Source organism: Dendropsophus ebraccatus, chromosome 4 (genome assembly GCF_027789765.1).
Source record: "Dendropsophus ebraccatus isolate aDenEbr1 chromosome 4, aDenEbr1.pat, whole genome shotgun sequence".
In the NCBI taxonomy this organism is placed as follows: Eukaryota; Metazoa; Chordata; class Amphibia; order Anura; family Hylidae; genus Dendropsophus; species Dendropsophus ebraccatus.
In genome coordinates, this window is record NC_091457.1 from 79874398 (window position 1) to 79892786 (window position 18389).

The following is an 18389-nucleotide window of genomic DNA, read 5'->3' on the forward strand; positions in this document are numbered from 1 at the left end:
ATGAGATGCAAATGAGATATGCACAAAGCCATAGCACTGTAGGATGATTAACCACTAGAGACATTAGCTGCCGACTTCAGGCTGTGTGAGTTTAATAACCCTCTGCCGCCCCTCCGCTCTTGGTGGGGGCTCTGTACGCCCCTTGGCAGAGGAGTAAGATCCTGGACCCATCGCCCATCGTTGCGTTTCTCCTGCTGAGGGGGCTGCGCTCCCTCATCCACATGCAGAATCCTTAGTGCTTGTCTTTGTAATCCAGACAGTGTGCGTATAGGGCACTTCATTATGTCATAGTGTGCCAAAGCTCGTTAGCTAAACAATTATTCCTCATTAAAACCCATTGCGGATTTATTAAGAAAAAAAATTCCCCCAACGATTGGCATATAGTTAAATCTGAAGCCATGAGCGCAGCTGTAAATCCGTTGCGGGTCTTATATTCCAAGCCAGGTTGTCAGTACCCCCTACACAACGGGCAGCAGAACAAACACTCCAGCATACTTTTGTAAGATCCTCATTGTGTTGGCGTGACTTATCTGACTGTATCCATTTTTTTGTTTTTGTTTCCAGCGCCAGATATTGACCTCGCACCTTGTGCCCACAGACCTAGCAGGAGCCAACACAGCATCAACCATGTGAGTACCCATCCGACAAACTAGAGCACAGCAAATTACCAGGGCACGTCTGGAGTGTTGACAATTCTTTGTACCCTAGAAGTGCAATGCTCTTTGCAAAGTGGCACACTCCTGACTACCTCCCAAGTTTGTGCTCCTTTGAGTGACGCTTCCACATAGGCAGATCTGGGAGAAAGGGTTAGGTTCGGCCCCATTCATCTCCCTGGTGATAGCAGCAAATGCAGATAAATCTCTCCCAGCCTCCTGATCCTGCTGCTTCTGGGGAGCTGCCTTTTTTCTGCCACGTACCTGCTCTGGAGATGTTTGTGTAACTGTATGTGCTTGTTTGTATGTGGATGCAGGCTATTTGGAACGTGCCTCTTTCTAATGCAAGATATCCTGGTGTCCTACAGAGGATCCTCCAGCACCTGCCCATAGGTGTTGTAAACAGAGTGCTTCCATTTAGTGCTTGCAATTCAAATCCTTTCTCTCCCATGCTTGCTGCTGGCATTCCCTCTTCTTGGAATGGTTGGCAGCGGCCATACTGTGACATGTAGAGATGTCCCTGTTGCCAGTGCCATTGCTGCAAATCTGCGGCCCAGACTCTTTTGTTTGTTGTTGACAAGGCGTTTTTTTCCGTGTTAATTGCAAAACTTGAATGCTAAACGAGCTTGCAGAGCCGCAGGAAGGAGAGTCCCCAGAGGCAGTTGTAATGCTGTAAAAGATGCCAGGGTCCTTGGCACTGATCCCTTTTTACTGATGAATATTTTTCCTCCATGTTTAACCGCCGGCTCCATACTCGAGGCGGGCACCCGCAGCTTGGCAACTGTGCCTTACATGGCGTTGAAGGATACATCATTGCTTGCTCACTGCGGCAGAAGGAACATTTGGGGGGAGGGGGAGTCGCATCAGTCACCCCCATGCCCCATTGCTGGCTTCCCACTCGTTACCTATACTCTGTGTCTTGCATGCCTTGGTAAGGAGGTTTGCTCTGGCAGTCAGTGCCCCGTTCTTTGTCTGCTCTGGAGCTGTAAAGGATCTCCAGACCCACTTCATTGGCCGCCGTGACATATACCCGCTGCCGATATCACACGAAACTGTGGCGTTGCCACTGAGTGGATGGCATCGTGCCAGCTCGTCTGCCATCCGCCCATGCAGCTCTCGCTCTCTCTCCTCCTCCTGTCGGCTTGATGTTAATTAACAGACGGGCTAATTGATTTAAAAGCTGAAAAAAATTACAGTTAACTTTTCCCAGAGGGTATGAGCGGCAGCCTGGCATGGGTCTGCTGGGCGTGGGGGAGGGGGTTGTGCAAAGCCTGCAGCATAGGAAATGGGGAGAAAAAAAACATAGCAGTAAGAAAAAACGTTGACTGCTTATTGGAGAACAGCTGATAGGAATTGTGGTGAAACTGCCTCCGCATGACTATATACTGCCATTCTATTTTGTTCTAAATAAGCTGGGCACTCCCTTTTCCCTCCCCCTGAGACAAGAGAGCCATCCTGAACTTCTACCAAACCTCCCCTCCTCATCCTTCCCCCCCATTAACACCCTGCAATTAGGTAAAATAATCCCCCGGGACAGAGAACGCCTCGTCAGATGAAATAATTATGAAGTGTTGTGCGCTGTCGCACAGCTACCCCCCCCCCCTTTAACCATCACCGTTCTTATTTCCTAAATCCTTAGGATTTCTCATCACAACTAATATGTATATATAGGTGTGTTTTGGCACGTTCCATATTTAGCTTGATGAGGGGACGCGATCGCTGTGCCCGCTTTCCTGTTCATTCTCCGCACACTGCCCGCATCCTTTTCCCATTCTCAAAAGGCCTTGAACATTTCCTTCCCTGTATGAGACAAGCTCTCCAGCGCTGAACCAGTTAATTAACAGCACAATTAGCCATGCAAATACAGCCTTTGTTTGGAGGCTATTCTCCAAAAGGAGTGTTTGTTTTGCATGGACCTCTGTGTCTGGGAAGAGAGATTGTAGGGCGAGAGATGCCATCATCACCATGTCTAACTGTCCTGTCCTCTCCGCCTTCACTGAAAGGCTAAATCTGTGCTGTGGTAAGGAGAAAAAAAAAAAAAAAAAGAATACAGTGTGCAGATCATCCTACATTTGCATAATGTCTCCTGCCTTGAATATGCAGATGAGCTGTATAATTTATGAGTAGTCTGAAAGCGTTTTTTTTTCCCTCTCAGTGATTTGCTGTGAGGGGGTTTGATTCCTCTCTATGCCTGCTCTGTACAGACCTTTCACAAGCTGCACCCTCATATATTGTATTTCTTTCCATGAATATATTTTATATGTGATTTTTTTTTTCTAGTTTTCATCTATCTCCCCTAATTTCCCTCTGCTGTCATCCTTGCGTTTAATGTTAAAAGAGGTGCCCACTGATGGCTTGCACTGAAAGCCAACAGTGCAGGGCATATAGTTCCTGGGTGCAGCTTGCCATGTTTCATTTAACTCATCAGACATCAGACAGAGGGATTTCGCCATTGGCCTATTTGCTTATGGTAAAAATCAGAGGTGATGTTAATCATAAACAATTATATATGTATAAGTAAGTGAATGTCTCTCTGGAGTCAGACGTCTCATAGTATTAGCATAAAGCAATAGTAATGGAGCAGGTCTGGGAATCACCAAAAAAAAAAAAACCTGAAAATTCTAGTGAAGGTCATTCAAAGAATACCAAAAGAGAGAATTTTAATAAAAACACTAGATTAGCAGACAAGTATGTGAAAATATGCACTTAAAAAATTAGCAGGTCTGATCCTGTGGAGTAGTCCGAACACCAAAAAAAATACAGGCAAAATATTTTCCTTCTTAAATAGGAAGAAATAGAGCAGCATAAAAATGAAAATTAGTTAGCATCTGACAGTGTATCCACATTTTATGTCTTTCCTAGAGCATATGTAGTATGACATTCTCTTGCAAATACAAACTAAATTTTATTATTATTATTATTATTATTATTATTATTATTATTATTATTATTATTATTATTATTATTATTATTATTATTATTATTATTATTTTTATGTGTTCCTTATTTCCCTCCAAACACAGTGGCAGATAACATTGAGAAGCAACAGGCAAATTCTCTATTAAGCTATAAATAATGAACAGCACAACAAAAATATATAAAATAAATAGCATAAAATTGCATATGTTACAATAACCATGCAGTAGATGGTGTTTCCTATGCTTCTTCCAATTTGTCTGTTTTCTCAAGGTTTGCTAGTGAAGGGTTAACCCTCAGGCTCTAATTACTACACTGCGCCCCAGATATTTTCTTCCCAGTTTTCCTCATTTATTTTCTCATCCAGATTTCTGAAAATGACAATTAAAATGCAGTCAACATCCATTAATGTAATCTGGGCCCAGCCGCTGCAGTAGTAGTGAAATGAAGGCATGTGATATCCTGCTTGGCACATGTCCCTAATTTGTGTGTCTGTTTAGAGGGGTCGTACGGGAACTGGAGGAGCTGAGGGATCTGGTGATGAATAAGGAGCTTCTTGTACAACAGCTGCACAGTCAACTGAGGGACGTTATTCACAGCCAGGAGCTGAGCCGCATCGAGGTAAGATCAGATGCCTCCTGTGCAGCACAATCCTGGCTTATTGTCTAATTCTTTAATGCCTTTATATGAAATTTAAGTCATTGATGACACTGCTGCTTGCAGTTTGATTTTCCTGACTGTAGGCACATTGTCCATATACAGTAATTTGTAGTAAGCTAAGGAAAATTGTAATATCTAGCACCATGTCAAAGGTTCCTGGGCGGGAATCAAAAAGGACCTGTTAGTGTAAGGCATGAAATGTATAGGAAATTGTCAAGGATTCACATTAATTACCTAGAAGTAACTCACCCTAAATCCATAATCACCACTATATGGAATTTATGATGGCTTTATAGGTACTGACCCCATGGCTTTGCTTCCAGCAGATCATACAGGGGGAATCCACCTATTTCATTGGTTTTGGACATAGATTTGGAAAGATATTGTAAAATTTCTCTAATCTCCTTAAGGATGCTGAGATATATGTAAAATGTGACATACTGTCATATTATAGGGAGGGACTTGGGTGGATGGTTGTTCACAATTTTGGTAGGCTTTCATTCAGAAGCAGGGTGGGCACAGAAGCCTTGCGTACCCATTAACAGGTTGATAGATCTGTAAAATAAAGGATCCATTAAATTGTCATTGCTGCTATAGAAACAAAAACCTTGACCTCCGTGGGAACGGAGCATTGTGCATTCTACTTGAAAATGACAATAATAATGAATAGATTAGATAAAGTATATATTGTCGCCTCAATGCACAGAAACTGATCTTCTTGAGTGGAATACAACCAGTTTTTATGCCATGCTTTTTATTGTATACTGACACTGCATAAAAATATACAACCCTTACATTATTTTACATTCGCTGCTATACAAATACAGATTATATATATATATATATATATATATATATATATATATATATATATATATATATATATACATACATACAGTGGTGCCTTGGATAACGAGCATAATTCGTTTCGGGACCGTGCTTGTAATCCAAATCCACTCTTAAACCAAAGCAAGGTTTCCCATAAGAAATCACTGATATGTAGACAATTGGTTCCACACCCCAAAAATAAATATCTATCATACTGAATAACATGTCAAACTAATAAAAAAAACATTCAGAAACAGCAGAATATGTGATATTATAAGTTACTGGACAGTAATGGAGAGGATGGGAAACAGAAGGGCTGACAGAGACTGCAGGGAGCATGAAGGAATGAGCAGGACAGATGTGGGCACAGTATAGCAGCACTCTCTTTCCAGAGAGAGAGGGGTTACAGCTATGAACAGATTACCTCCACAGTTCTGTCCCCTGATGCAAGCCCCAGCCTGAAGTGGATCTGCTATGATTTGGAAGGTGAGGGAGACTTCCTGGGTCAGAGGACAGGGCTCTAGACCCCGCTATGCAGACCATGCCCCTCCCCCACTCGCGCTCCCACCCAGTACAGGGAGCTCTTAAACCAAAGCAATGCTCTTAAACCAAGTCACAATTTTGAAAAACTGTGAGCTCTTAAACCAAAATGCTCTTAAACCAAGTTACTCTTAAACCAAGGTACCACTGTGTGTGTGTGTGTATATATATATATATATATATATATATATATATATATATATATATATAATTGTATTACACATAATCATATGAACAATTACCTAAATTCTAAATGTTATAGACTATTTTCTTGAAGGGAATGTATTGCATTTTTTTTATGCTTGCATGTGTTCTGTGACCTTTGCAGAAGGTCATCCCATAGGGAGAGGAAGGTTGAGCTGTGAGCTTCCTCTATTGTGGTCATTATCTACTATTGTCACCTTTCTCTGAAATGCTGTATAGATAACTTTCCTGTAGCCTCCTGCCTTTTACCACAGACAGAACTGGAAGCCTCAGTCTAGTTTTAAGGCCCCATCCCCTTATATATTTGTCAGTGAAGGGTTTAGCTGTTAAGGCCCTATTACACGGGACGATTATCAGCCGTATTCGGCCGATAATCGTCCTGTGTAATAGAAGGCAATGATCAGCCGACATGAATAATGTCAGCTGATCGTTGCTGTCGTTTGTCTTTCAATATGTTGAAAGACAAATGACTGTGATAGCATCGCTCCGTGGAATAGGAGCAGCGGCAGCAGACCACCGCTATCTTCTATGGTCTGCCCAGACGATATAGCAATCACCCGGGCCGCCCCCCCCCCCCCCTTGCACCTCTCCGCGGCTTCCCCTGTACTCACCTGCTCGCTACCAACACGTGTAATAGCGGTGGTAGCGAGCAGGGAATGAGAAGAAAACAAGCCCCGTGTTATAGGGGCTTAAAGAGGATGTACCATCAGACCTCATATATTGTGATATACATACTAATCTGTGGGCGCTGACGTGTAGAAGAGGCTGGTGTGGAGCATTTCTCTTTATCCTGCCCGGTCGCCGTTAAATTCCCCTCCGAACGGATATTTAAATGATCCGGTGTGAAGCACAGGATGCGGGCCCAGGGTGTGCTATTCCCTTCATCTCCTCCCCCCACCCGTGACGTGCGCCGCTGGCTCTTATTACCCTCGCCTCAGTACTGCCTCTTATGTCAATTTGGCAGGTCCTACAGTATGCAGCACAGCCCTGCCTCCTGTTTGCGTCCCAGCCACTCTGTCATCATGCCGGGATGTAGGACCTGCCGTACGTTAATATGTATGTTAATACGGCAGGTCCTACATCCCGGCATGATGACAGAGTGGCTGGGACGCAAACAGGAGGCAGGGCTGTGCTGCATACTGTAGGACCTGCCAAATTAACGTAAGAGGCAGTACTGAGGCGAGGGTAATGAGAGTCAGCAGCGCACGTCACGGGCGGTGGGAGGAGATGAAGGGAATAGCACACCCTGGGCCCGCCTCCTGTGCTTCACATCGGATCATTTGAATATCTGTTTGGAGGAGAATTTAACTGGGCAGGATAAAGAGAAATTCTCCACACCAGCCTCTTCTACATGTCAGCGCCCACAGATGTATATAGTATAGTATGTATATCACAATATATGAGGTCTGATGGTACATCCTCTTTAAGTAAAAGGTGTATGGGGTCTCCTCTGACGTTGGGCTTGACAGCATTTCACTGCCTGATCCCCTTTGTTCTTGGAGATATGAGTCAGAGCAGTAAGCAAGATCTTTTACGTTTACACCTGTATTGTTCTGCTTTTCTGTTAGATAATAGTATCAGAAAAATGAAATTTAAGCTGTTTTGGGGGGTATTGTATCTAGCCCTGTTGTTTGGCGGGGGCTGTGATTGGAACACTTGCGGGGTGCGCTTTGGCTGACTCTGTTGTGGGTACAGCTATGACTGGCTTTGCTATAGGGAGTGATGTGGCTGGCTCTGTCATAAGGGATGCAGTGGCTGGCACTGCTTTTGGGGGGCAGGGGCTACAGCTGGCTCTGTTGTGGGGGTGCTGGAACTGGCATTGCTGTAGGGGGGAACATTGAAACAAATATTTCAGAACAGCACTGATCAGCAACAGATGACACATTTATCTGTATATTATTGGGATCTATGGTATTTTCTTTAATGGTTAGTATAGACCATGAAAAAATCATACATGTAAATTTATCTTCAGCTAATTTAAGGCTGGAGGTTGTAGTCAAGAATATTGCATCTCCTTAGTTATACAGTGATACTGGACCATAGGACATGTCGCTGCAATTACTAGCATTATCAGGGGTTAAAGGAGAAGTCTGGCAAACATTTTTATTGATAAAAATGGTGATGTCACGACCCGACTCCCAGAGCTGTGCGGGCTGTGGCTGCTGGAGAGGATGATGGCAGGGGGACACTGAGAGACACAGGGCACTAGAGGGACACTGAGCATCCCTCTGCCATCATCCTCTCCAGCAGCCACAGCCCGCACAGCTCTGGGAGTCAGGACGTGACATCACCATTTTATCCAGGAAGTGAAGCCTTGATGCAGTAGTAAGTGCAGGGGAAAAAGCACTATATAAGCATTTCCTGTAATAAGTGTATATTGGTGATTTGTATAACTTTTGGGGGCGATACAATACTTTAATAAAAATTTTCGCCAGACTTCTCCTTTCCTTTCCATTCCTTTCTCTTGGAGGAACAAGAAATTCTGCTTCCATGAAGAACTATCACAGTGACCAGATATGTGAGTGAGTAATGATGGCTCCTCTTTGGTCCACTCTGCCTTATGCTCTAGTGATGAACAGGGTGTGAATGATGGGATCTCCAGGCTGCTGTGCAGACATCACAGCTCACACGTTGATGGTGAACACTATTCCATCCCACTGCCATTAATCTGCAGCTTCCACTGTGAGCTGCTGGGAGAGAGGAAGATTTACTGGCTGCTACTCCCATGTATTCACCCAGCGCTACCCTCCCAGCTCCAGACTTCTAATGCATCTGCCTGGCAGCACCTTACAGATCACAGAGCACTGGAATCTATCAAGACAAACTGCGGCCATCTGATAGATGACTGAGTAATGGACTCTGAGTACATTAGTGAGCCCCAGTCTAATGGCAAGCTGTTGCCTGTGGCTCCTGATGCAGATCACTCATAGTGTCCTCTAACTCATTAGCTGCTGCCAAGACTTGGCTCATGTACAGGTGGATAGAAGTGCAGGCTGTGATATGTGATCTGCACAGTTTGTGTCCTGTTTGTAGTTCATGAGTAAGATTTCATCAAGAGGTGTAATAGTAGTGAAGAGAACTTCTGCTCAAATCCTAACTCGAATCCTATTGTGTTGATGCAGAGGAAGGCAAAGAAAAAACAAAAATAGATGCCTGTAGTATAGTTAACTTCCCAACTTCAGAAATTGAATAACCATAGCCCATATAATTTCCAAATAAATATCTATGTTTGATATTCAGTGCACACTGGGCCGACCTTAATATGCTTGACCATCTATGCAGTTGTCTGCTTTGGTGAGTCCCGCAGTGCATAGAAGAGCCAGAAGAGGTGAGACTGAAAAAAGGCAGTATAACAATATAACACACCCAGTGTCTTTTACATGATTGAAATTACATGATGCAGGACATTTTGGCAGGATTCCAAAAAATGTAATGTGAATGGGGCCAATACTATATATGACCTATAGATATAAAAGCAATAAAGGTTTCTTGTCTTCTGCTCACATCAGATACAGCCTATTTTCTGTGAACAGAGCCATTTTTATTTAAAGTGACTGTACCACCAGGCCCAGGCTGAAGCACTGGAGGCAGGCTGACCCACCCTTAGTGGGAGGAAACCCCCGCCCCTCTATGATAGGGTTCCATTGATTCTAATGGAGTCATGTCATGGAGGGGCTGGAGTTTCTTCCCACTAAGGGTGGGTCGGCCTGCCTCCAGTGCTTCAGCCTGGGCCTGGTGGTACAGTCACTTTAAATGTAGCTCTCTACCTAATGTAATATTATGGTAAACATACACAAAAGATACAGCTAATGTATGCAAACTTTAATATATTCATTTTTTTATTGCATTACTGCTGTATTTGCCATATATGAAAAACTAAATAATGAGGCAATCTAAAGATTCACCAGATTTATCAAAGATTATAAACTACTCTGATAGATTTGGAACGTTTTAGACTGGCTGGACATCTCCTTTAAAATGTCACTGTTTGTTGTTTTTGCAGGAATCAATAGTACAAGCGATTTTTCAGAAATTTTGTAATTCAGTTTATTAGCCGAAAAGTGCATTTTTATCATAAAAAAGCAGTTTAAAGCTCTCCCACAGTGTTCATGGTTTTCTATGAAGAGGGAAGGGGTGGAGGAGGATGAGGCACCAAAACAGGACAACAAAGAGTTAATTTACAGCTACATCACCGGGCTATCGCCTCTGAAGTCAGCACTGACCTCTTTGACCTCTGAATACCAGCTTTCACACAGCTCCCACTGTGTAATGCTTTGTTCTCTGCTGGCGACTAATCTCCCTCCTCCCCCTCCCCTCTCCATAGGTTACACAGGGCTCAACTGATGTAAGAGTCGAGATTTCTTGATAATTAGCAGTGGATGAAAGAGAGGGGGTCTGGGGAAAGTCTTTTTGAATGCAGATAAGGGCATATTTGCCTAATAAACCCAATTACAAAGTACCTCTCCCGGGGTGTCTCTAGCTTTCCGCTTTGGCACCCCAGCTGACCTACGGGATCTTCTTTGGACTGCAGTTACTAGTACGGGACGTTGCTGCAGTCACTGATTGGCTAATGGGCAATCCACCAGCTGGGTCCGTCATTTTTCCCCGAGTCTTGATGTTATTGCAAGTCTGGGGAAAATGCCTTCTGGTGGGGGGTCTTGGCGCCTGTGACCTGATGCATCGTGGGCACGGGGCGAGGTTAATAACTGTTGTTGGCCGGACTTCTCCTTTAAGACTACATTCACACATCCATGATATACAAGTGATATATGGTCTGTACTGGATATATTATCACAGACTGAACACTTCACCTCTTATAATTCATTATGATGCAGTGAGCTTCCAAATGGCCAGAGGACAGCTCTCCTGAACTGCAGGATAGCATTGGAACAAGCTGCAGAATAGCCTTTAACTTATTATTATCCAATTATGCACTAAGGGGTTATTAGGGGGGATATTTATTAAGGCTTGCATACAAGTATGCCAGTCTTAGATAAAGCGCCACCCCCATTTTTTGGGAGTGATTTACTTATAGTAAATCCAGCTGTCCCTGCGCCTGCTCAGCCAATTACTGACAGCAGTGGTAACCTGCCACAGTAAGTGATTGGTTAAGTAGGCATTTTGTACAGGAACAAATCATCAGAGGGAATAGTGAGCTGTAGGGCCTGGTATTGGAACAACTGCAGGGGATTGGGGGTGGGGAGTGGGCATGTATTGTTTTATATTTGAATGTGTATGTGTGTGTGATCTTGAGGTTTGGTTAACTAAAGCCTCCATGGAAAAGCCATAAGTAGGTTGCTAAATAACCTGATGCCTGGGGAATCATATTGGTTGTGTCTGTGACTTCTGAAACTCAAGTGAAATGACAAGATTTCTAATAAACTGTAATGTACTGTGTGTTTTATGCAATCCACAATGCTTGAAGAATTGTTCTTTTGGTGTTGCAATTGTTATGTGCAGAATATAAATACATCCTTAAAAATACAGCAGTAGTGCAGTGCTAAATCTATATATATCTATATATATCTGTATTTTTTGTGTTTGCTATTGCATTGCAGCCACAGAAGTGTGCATCTCTTTGTTTACTTTGTATTCGGATGCACTCTGACACAATGGTGGTGACACATGGGACGCATTTAGATATTGAATACAGTCTTCTTGTACATCGTATACTATATATGAAATTCCAACGACTCCTTATTTTGCTGTATACAGTTTACTCCATTGTATGTTGAACACTGTCACTTACAGACCTTTTGCACTACCATAACAGTAGAAGTTCTTTATTCCGTATACAGCAACTTTATAATGGGTCCTCTTGGTAAACAATACCCACACAACAGTGATATAGTAATACTGGTGACAGATTTCTCTGTTCTGTTGAGGCCTAGCAAGGTCTACATGGCAATGATGTCCATACACTTTTTCACAGCACATTTTCCAATAAGAAGTAATTGAAATGGAGACAAGTGGTTCCACACCCCAAAAATAATCTTTTTTTTTTTTTTTTTTTTACTTACTGTAAAATGTAAAACCACTGAAACTGAAGTGAAGTTTACAACTGAATTATTGGTGTTAGGTTTAGGGAGACAAGACAAACTGCATGTGAAAGGTTATTGTATAGCACAAAATTCACTAACTGAATCACTTCTACCAACATCCAGCCCTTCCCCCGGTGACCCCTCTCTGTGCCAGCCCTTCCCTCGGTGCCCCCTCTCTGTGCCAGCCCTTCCCTCGGTGCCCCCTCTCTGTGCCAGCCCTTCCCTCGGTGACCCCTCTCTGTGCCAGCCCTTCCCTTGGTGCCCACTCTCTGTGCCAGCCCTTCCCTTGGTGCCCACTCTCTGTGCCAGCCCTTCCCTTGGTGCCCACTCTCTGTGCCAGCCCTTCTCTCTGTGCCCCCTCTCTGTGCCAGCCCTTCCCTTTCCACACCGAGCACAGAGCCCCTATCAGCTGCCAGCTTCATCCCTCCACATCACAGATCCCCGATGGTGCAGAGAATTCACCCCGTACAGAGGGAGAGTTCTCTCTCTGCAGCTCTATTGCAGGACACTGTGGGCACCTTGTACAGCACAATGTGCATCCTCCCGCAGCTGATCCGCCGCCTCCTCCTCCTCTTGTCAGTTGGCTTCTGCAACAACCGGGGGAACAGTAGGTGACACATGGGGAACACCGACTGCGCGCTGCTGGAGAAACGTGCGCATCCTCCCACACATCCAGCTCCTTCCTGCAGTCCAGTCCACCAATGGCAGCAGGTGATGAGGGTGGCACTGCTCTCGGCTTCCTGCTCATAATCTGAATTTCTGCTCGTAAACAGAGTTACATCATTTGGAAAATCAGAGTTTGTCTTTCAAGACGCTCAAACAACATTGCTGGCAAACTGAGGTACCACTGAATTTTATAAAGTTACTTACTGCAGTTTCTTGATAGGTCCTAGATAAAGAGGCTCGCATACAGGAACTACAGGACACAATAACTGCACTACACCAGGAGATCTCTTTGAAGGACTCCAAGGCAGTCATCCACCTACAGGAAAAACACCATTTGGAAAACCAGGTCAAAGCTTTGAGCCAAGCGGTGAGCGGCTTTACTCCATTATCTGAATTCAGAGTTTTTATTCTTATGTGTGCATATGAGCATTTAGTGTGCATTCACACGTACAGGATCCACAGCAGATTTGATGGTGCGTTCAGTTATTTAGATCAAATCTGCCAGGGATTCGCACCATCAAATCCGCTGCGATACGGTACATGTAAAGCTACCCTTATAGTATACAGTATCTGTGAGTTTTCGCAGCTGATTGTTGTAAAATAAACTCTAATAATACGATTTTAATGCCTCTAGGTTTCTGGTGGTCCTTTAGAAAGCGCCCCCATATCCAAAAGCAATGAGTTACTTAAAGCTGAGGTATGTGTATAAAAGGTATAAAAATGTTTCATTGCGTTCATTTGTTGTGTTCATATGTTTATGACATATATACTATTCATGATCATTCAGGACACTGACAACATTGAGATGGGAATAAGACATAATGATGATCTGTTAAAAGGGATGCATATGCAAATGCAAAAAACAGCCCCAAATCTCTCCACAGGTTGTGTGTGACATTGCAGTTCGGCCCCTTCACTTCACTGGATCTAATCCACAATGCCATACGTAACCCATAGACAGGTGTGGTGCTGTTTTTAGAAGAAAGCAGCCATGGTTTCCAGTGTAGTACAGCCTTTAAGGCTTTTGTAGTTGTTAAAGGGGTACTCCGGCCCGGCCGTATTTTTCAGATATGGCCGATGAGGGGGTGGTTATGGACGGCGGAGGTCACTTACCTCCCCGGTTCCAGCGCCAGTGCCCGGATCGGGGCACCCCATTGCCCCGTCCCGCAGCCGCTTCCTGGTCTGAGCTGCTGCACGAGACGTGACGTCTCCAGGCAGCTCAGCCATTCGGTGGCCGTAGCAGAGTCCCGCCTCGGACGCTAAATGGCTGAGCTGCCTGGAGAGGTCACGTCTCCAGACAGCCGAGACCAGGCCGGGGCTACGGGGCACCACGATTCGGGCACTGGCAATGGAACTGGGGAGATAAGTGACCTCCGGCATCCATAACCGCCCCCTCCTCGGCCATATCTAAAAAATACCTCTGGGCCGGAGTATCCCTGTTGCTTTTAGCGAGGGATTTAGATCAGGTGTTTTAATTTGATACTACATATGTACTCTTTAGAGCCTCATTTGTCAGCTTGTGATGTGGTTGGCACTCGTATACAGTTAGTGAATGGTGCCTCTGACTTTTTTTTTTACAACTTGAGGCCATGTTCATACAGGTGTGAAACACCAGCCGTTCTGTGACCACCTGTGATCTTCATTTCTGGTGAATTCGGATGCGGGCGCAAACGGGTGCATCCCAATTCACTGCTGAACACAATGAAGCATGCATCCGAAGCCGCGGACTCCATTGTGTGAACTGATATGTTATGTGCGGCCGCGTGTCAGTTTTTCGTGCAGCCTGATCGAATCCCGGCTGGAGCGTATACTATGTGTATACGCTGCAGCCGGGATTCCATTCATTCCAGTACAACGTATGTTTTGTATAAATCACGGCCGTCGTTGCAAATTGCAACAACTGCCATGATTTATGCAAAACATACGTTGTGTGAACATGGCCTGAGTTTTTAAATTTTGCCTGGTAATGAGTCATTCTATTAGAATACCACTTTTAATAACCAGACCTTCTTTTCCTGGCAGTTGGATCGAAGAGATGCTGAACTTAGGGCTGCTCAGAAAGAACTGCTTACCCTACAGAACACCCAAGATGTTCTGTCCTCTGAGGTAATCATTTTGTTATTATTTCTATATTTTTATCCGGTTTAAAATATTTTTTATTCGTTTATTGCAAAAGAAAAAAAAACATTGTAGGTTGCATTAAAGGGGTTTTCCAGAATTAGAAAAGCATATCTGTTTTATTCCAGAAACGGCACCACTCTGTTTATTTGCGCTATATTTATCTCTGTCCTTCTCCTCCTTCTCCCACTCCTCCTCCTCCTCCTCCTCCTCCTCCTCCTCCTAACCCTGTGCCTGCCTGTAGGACAGTTTTTTGAGACAGTAGCCCCCTCCCTATATTCTGTTTGCAGTTTGTTAAAACTCACTCCCTTGGTAAAGCCATACCCCTTTAGTTGGTCACCACCACTGTGCTCTCTGCAGGATTTATACAAGGTCATTGTGCAGCATTTTTTTCTCTACATGGTCCCGAAATAAACAGTAAGGACAACTTGTGCTTTTTTAAAGGGGCACTCTGGAGAAAAAAATGTTGTCAACTGGTTTGGAAAATTATACAAATTTGTCCAGTAATTATCAGCTGCTGTACATCTTGCGGGAAATGGTGTATTCTTTCCAGTCTCACAGTGCTCTCTGCTGCCACTTCTGTCTGTGACCGGAACTGTCCAGGGCAGTAGCAAAGCCCCATAGAAAACCTTTCCTGCTTTGGACAGCTCCTGTTATGGACAGTTGTGGCAGTAGCAGAGAAAGCTGTTTTAGAAAGAGAACTCCACTTCCTGAAGGACATACAGCAGCGGATAAGTATTGGAAGGCTTTTGATTTTAAATATAAGTAATTTAAAATCTGTGGACCTCTTTAATATTACACCCCTAACATAACCTCACCACCACCACATGCTGTTGTCTTACTTTTATTACACTTTCTTCGTTCAGCTTGATTCCCAAGAACAGCAGGTATACAGACTGCAGAGGGAGTTGCGGGAAAGACAGGAAGAGTTAGAGCAGAGACATGGTAGAATACAGCAGCTTCATAAGGACCTGAAGACAAGTGTTGCCCAGAGGGATGAATCCCATAGACAGGTAATTCATACAGAACGACTTCATTCCAACTTTAGATCTCCGATGTGTTATGGTACTTTGCTATTTCTGTACTGTTCTAATTTCTATTATCGAATCTTGGTTGTGTATCTGAATACAGAATCTGCAGAGCACAACTAATGAAAACTGTGACCCATCCCCACTAATTTGTGTTGCTTGATATACATCATGTAGATCAGCACCATTGTCCCATTGATTTGTACATTTAGTCCAGTCCTCTAATTTAAAACAAGAGTCCGTGGAACCTCGGTTGCGAGTCTCAAAACACGGGATAGCCAGATATCTGTAGCCTGTTGCTACGGAGTGCCTCCATGATGGGGAGAGCACCACTCCACCCTGATAGATAGCCCCTTAAGTCCCACTCGGTTGCGAGTATTGGAACATAAATAGGGAAACAACAGGGTGGCCCCTTTTTGTCAACGTCTAACTCAAGGTGCCAGTATTGTGATCATGACAAGGGTTTTCCAAGGCAGGCATCCATCCACAGACAGCCGTTTCAGGGTATTTGCCCCTAGTCAGTGTGGAGCAGGATTCTGGCTGGTTGGGGCAATGACAAATCAACCAACAAAACACAGTAATCACTGAACTCAAGGAGATCAGTGAAAAAATTCCAATGAAGTACTCAATCAAGAGTCTCCACTGATGCCCCCAAAAATTTAACTATGCAAAACAAGAGTCCATGGAGCCTCGGTTGTGAGTCTCAAAACACGGGATAGCCAGAATCCTGCTCCAGACTGACGAGGGACAAATACCCTGAAACGGCTGTCTGTGGATGGATGCCTGCTTTGGCAAGCCCTAGTCATGATCGCAATACTGGCACTTTGAGTTAGATGTTGACAAAAAGGAGCCACCCTGTTGTTTCCCTATTTATGTTCCAATACACGCAACCGAGTGGGACTTAAGGGGCTATCTATCAGGGTGGTGTGGTGCTCTCCCAATCATGGAGGCACCCCGTGGCAACAGGCTAGAGATATCTGGCTATTCCCGTGTTTTGAGACTCGCAACTGAGGCTCCACAGACTCTTGTTTTGCATATTTAAATTTTTGGGGGCATCAGTGGAGACTCTTGATTGAGTTCTTCATTGGACTTTTTCACTGATCTCCTTGAGTTCAGTTATTACTGTGTTTTGTCAGTCCTCTAATTCTGCCTACCTTTATAGTAGGTAAAGATTACCCTGTTAGTCTCTAGTTTGCCATGGCTGCAGAATCTCTGTCAACCTCCATGGGCATTAGATTATTAATAGATCCTGACAAATTCATGTGACCATCTTTACAAACCTTATCCAGAAAACACTGTTCTGTAATAAAGAAGTTGTTACTTATTTTTATACTTCATGATCTGAAGCTAATCAATACTGAGAGCAATTGTTATATAACAGAGACCTTTGGCTTTCGACTTGAATTGAAGACTACAAAACCAGCAAGGCCAGTTTGTATGTTCTTAAATCCCCCCCCCCCCCCCAAAATGAGCTGTTTATTTGTCTTTACTGATATTCTTTGAAGAATCTGCAGAGCATTATTGGCAATTTAGTCTGTTTATCTGCTTTATAGCTCTCAGAATGTAACTTACGTCTATCACAACTCGAGGGGGAAAACTTTGCTCTAAGGGTCCATCAGCGAGAACTAGAAGCAGAGGTAAGGAGTAGAGATGAGCGAACCTTAAGGATGCTCCAGTCCATCCAAACCCGATCGTTTGGCATTTGATTAACGGGGGCTGCTGAAGTTGAATAAAGCCCTAAAACTATGTGGAAAACATGGATATAGTCTGGGCTGTATCCATGTTTTCCAGACAACCTTAGAGCTTTGTCCAACTTCAGCAGCCCCCACTAATCAAACGATCGGGTTCGGATGGACTCGAGCATGCTCGAGGTTTGCTCATCTCTAGTAAGGAAACATTATATAGAAGCATAACCTGCTTTCTGGTCTGGTGCTGATATCGTTGTTTCTCTTTAGATAGATAAAGTAAGAAAAGAGTCTCTATATATACAGCAAGATGAGCAAACACCACCTGCATGGGAGTTACACCAAAGACATGACCTAGAGGAAAGACTCCAGAGAGCAGAAAATGCAGAACGGGAACATTTGACCTTAATTCACAGGATGAGAATGGAGGGACAGGACACTAAGCTTCTGGTCAGTGAATTGTATATGTAAAATATGGATTTCATTTTTAAGCTCCTCAGGGTCCAGTAATCAGGAGCACTGCTGCTAGACTGAGTTAGGTTTTTTCTGTGTTGAATACAAAAAAATTGCCAGTGGATAAGATTGGGAGGGAAAACAAGAAAATAAAACCTTATACTCGCCCCTGTGGTCACTCCCAACTCAGGGCTTCACTTGCACATGACCGTTAATGCCCATAAACAGTGTACAATGATGTCACCAGCGGTAAAGACTCCTAAGCAGCAGTAGTGCAGAATTAGGAGCAACCAGAGGACAAATGTTTATTTATTTATATTTTTTCTTTTATATTTTCTCACCCAATCCTTGTTCCCTGGCAATTTTTTGGTAAACCTGAAAACCTCCATGTGTTGCTCTGTGTCTTCAAGGCATTTCTAAGTGAATATCTATATCTCATAGAAACATAGAAGATTATCGGCAGAAAAAGACCGCCTGATCTATCTTCCCTTATTTTATTTTATTTAATATTATTATTAATATTATTATCTTCAAATAGATATATGTTTTTTCCAGGCATGTTTAAAATTCAAATACTGTGCATTTACCAACCACATC

The 18389-nt window shown here is 43.7% G+C and overlaps 1 protein-coding gene across 1 annotated transcript in view; it reads left to right on the forward strand.

Annotated features, from left to right (window-relative positions):
- PMFBP1 (polyamine modulated factor 1 binding protein 1) overlaps nucleotides 1-18389 on the forward strand; it is a 147061-nt gene that overhangs the window by 72507 nt on the left and 56165 nt on the right. The window contains exons 4-11 of the mRNA XM_069966124.1: nucleotides 565-629; nucleotides 4070-4190; nucleotides 12729-12875; nucleotides 13143-13205; nucleotides 14531-14614; nucleotides 15493-15639; nucleotides 17208-17291; nucleotides 17610-17789. Of these exons, the coding sequence (XP_069822225.1) occupies nucleotides 565-629; nucleotides 4070-4190; nucleotides 12729-12875; nucleotides 13143-13205; nucleotides 14531-14614; nucleotides 15493-15639; nucleotides 17208-17291; nucleotides 17610-17789 (891 nt within the window). The remainder of the gene's footprint in view (nucleotides 1-564; nucleotides 630-4069; nucleotides 4191-12728; nucleotides 12876-13142; nucleotides 13206-14530; nucleotides 14615-15492; nucleotides 15640-17207; nucleotides 17292-17609; nucleotides 17790-18389) is intronic.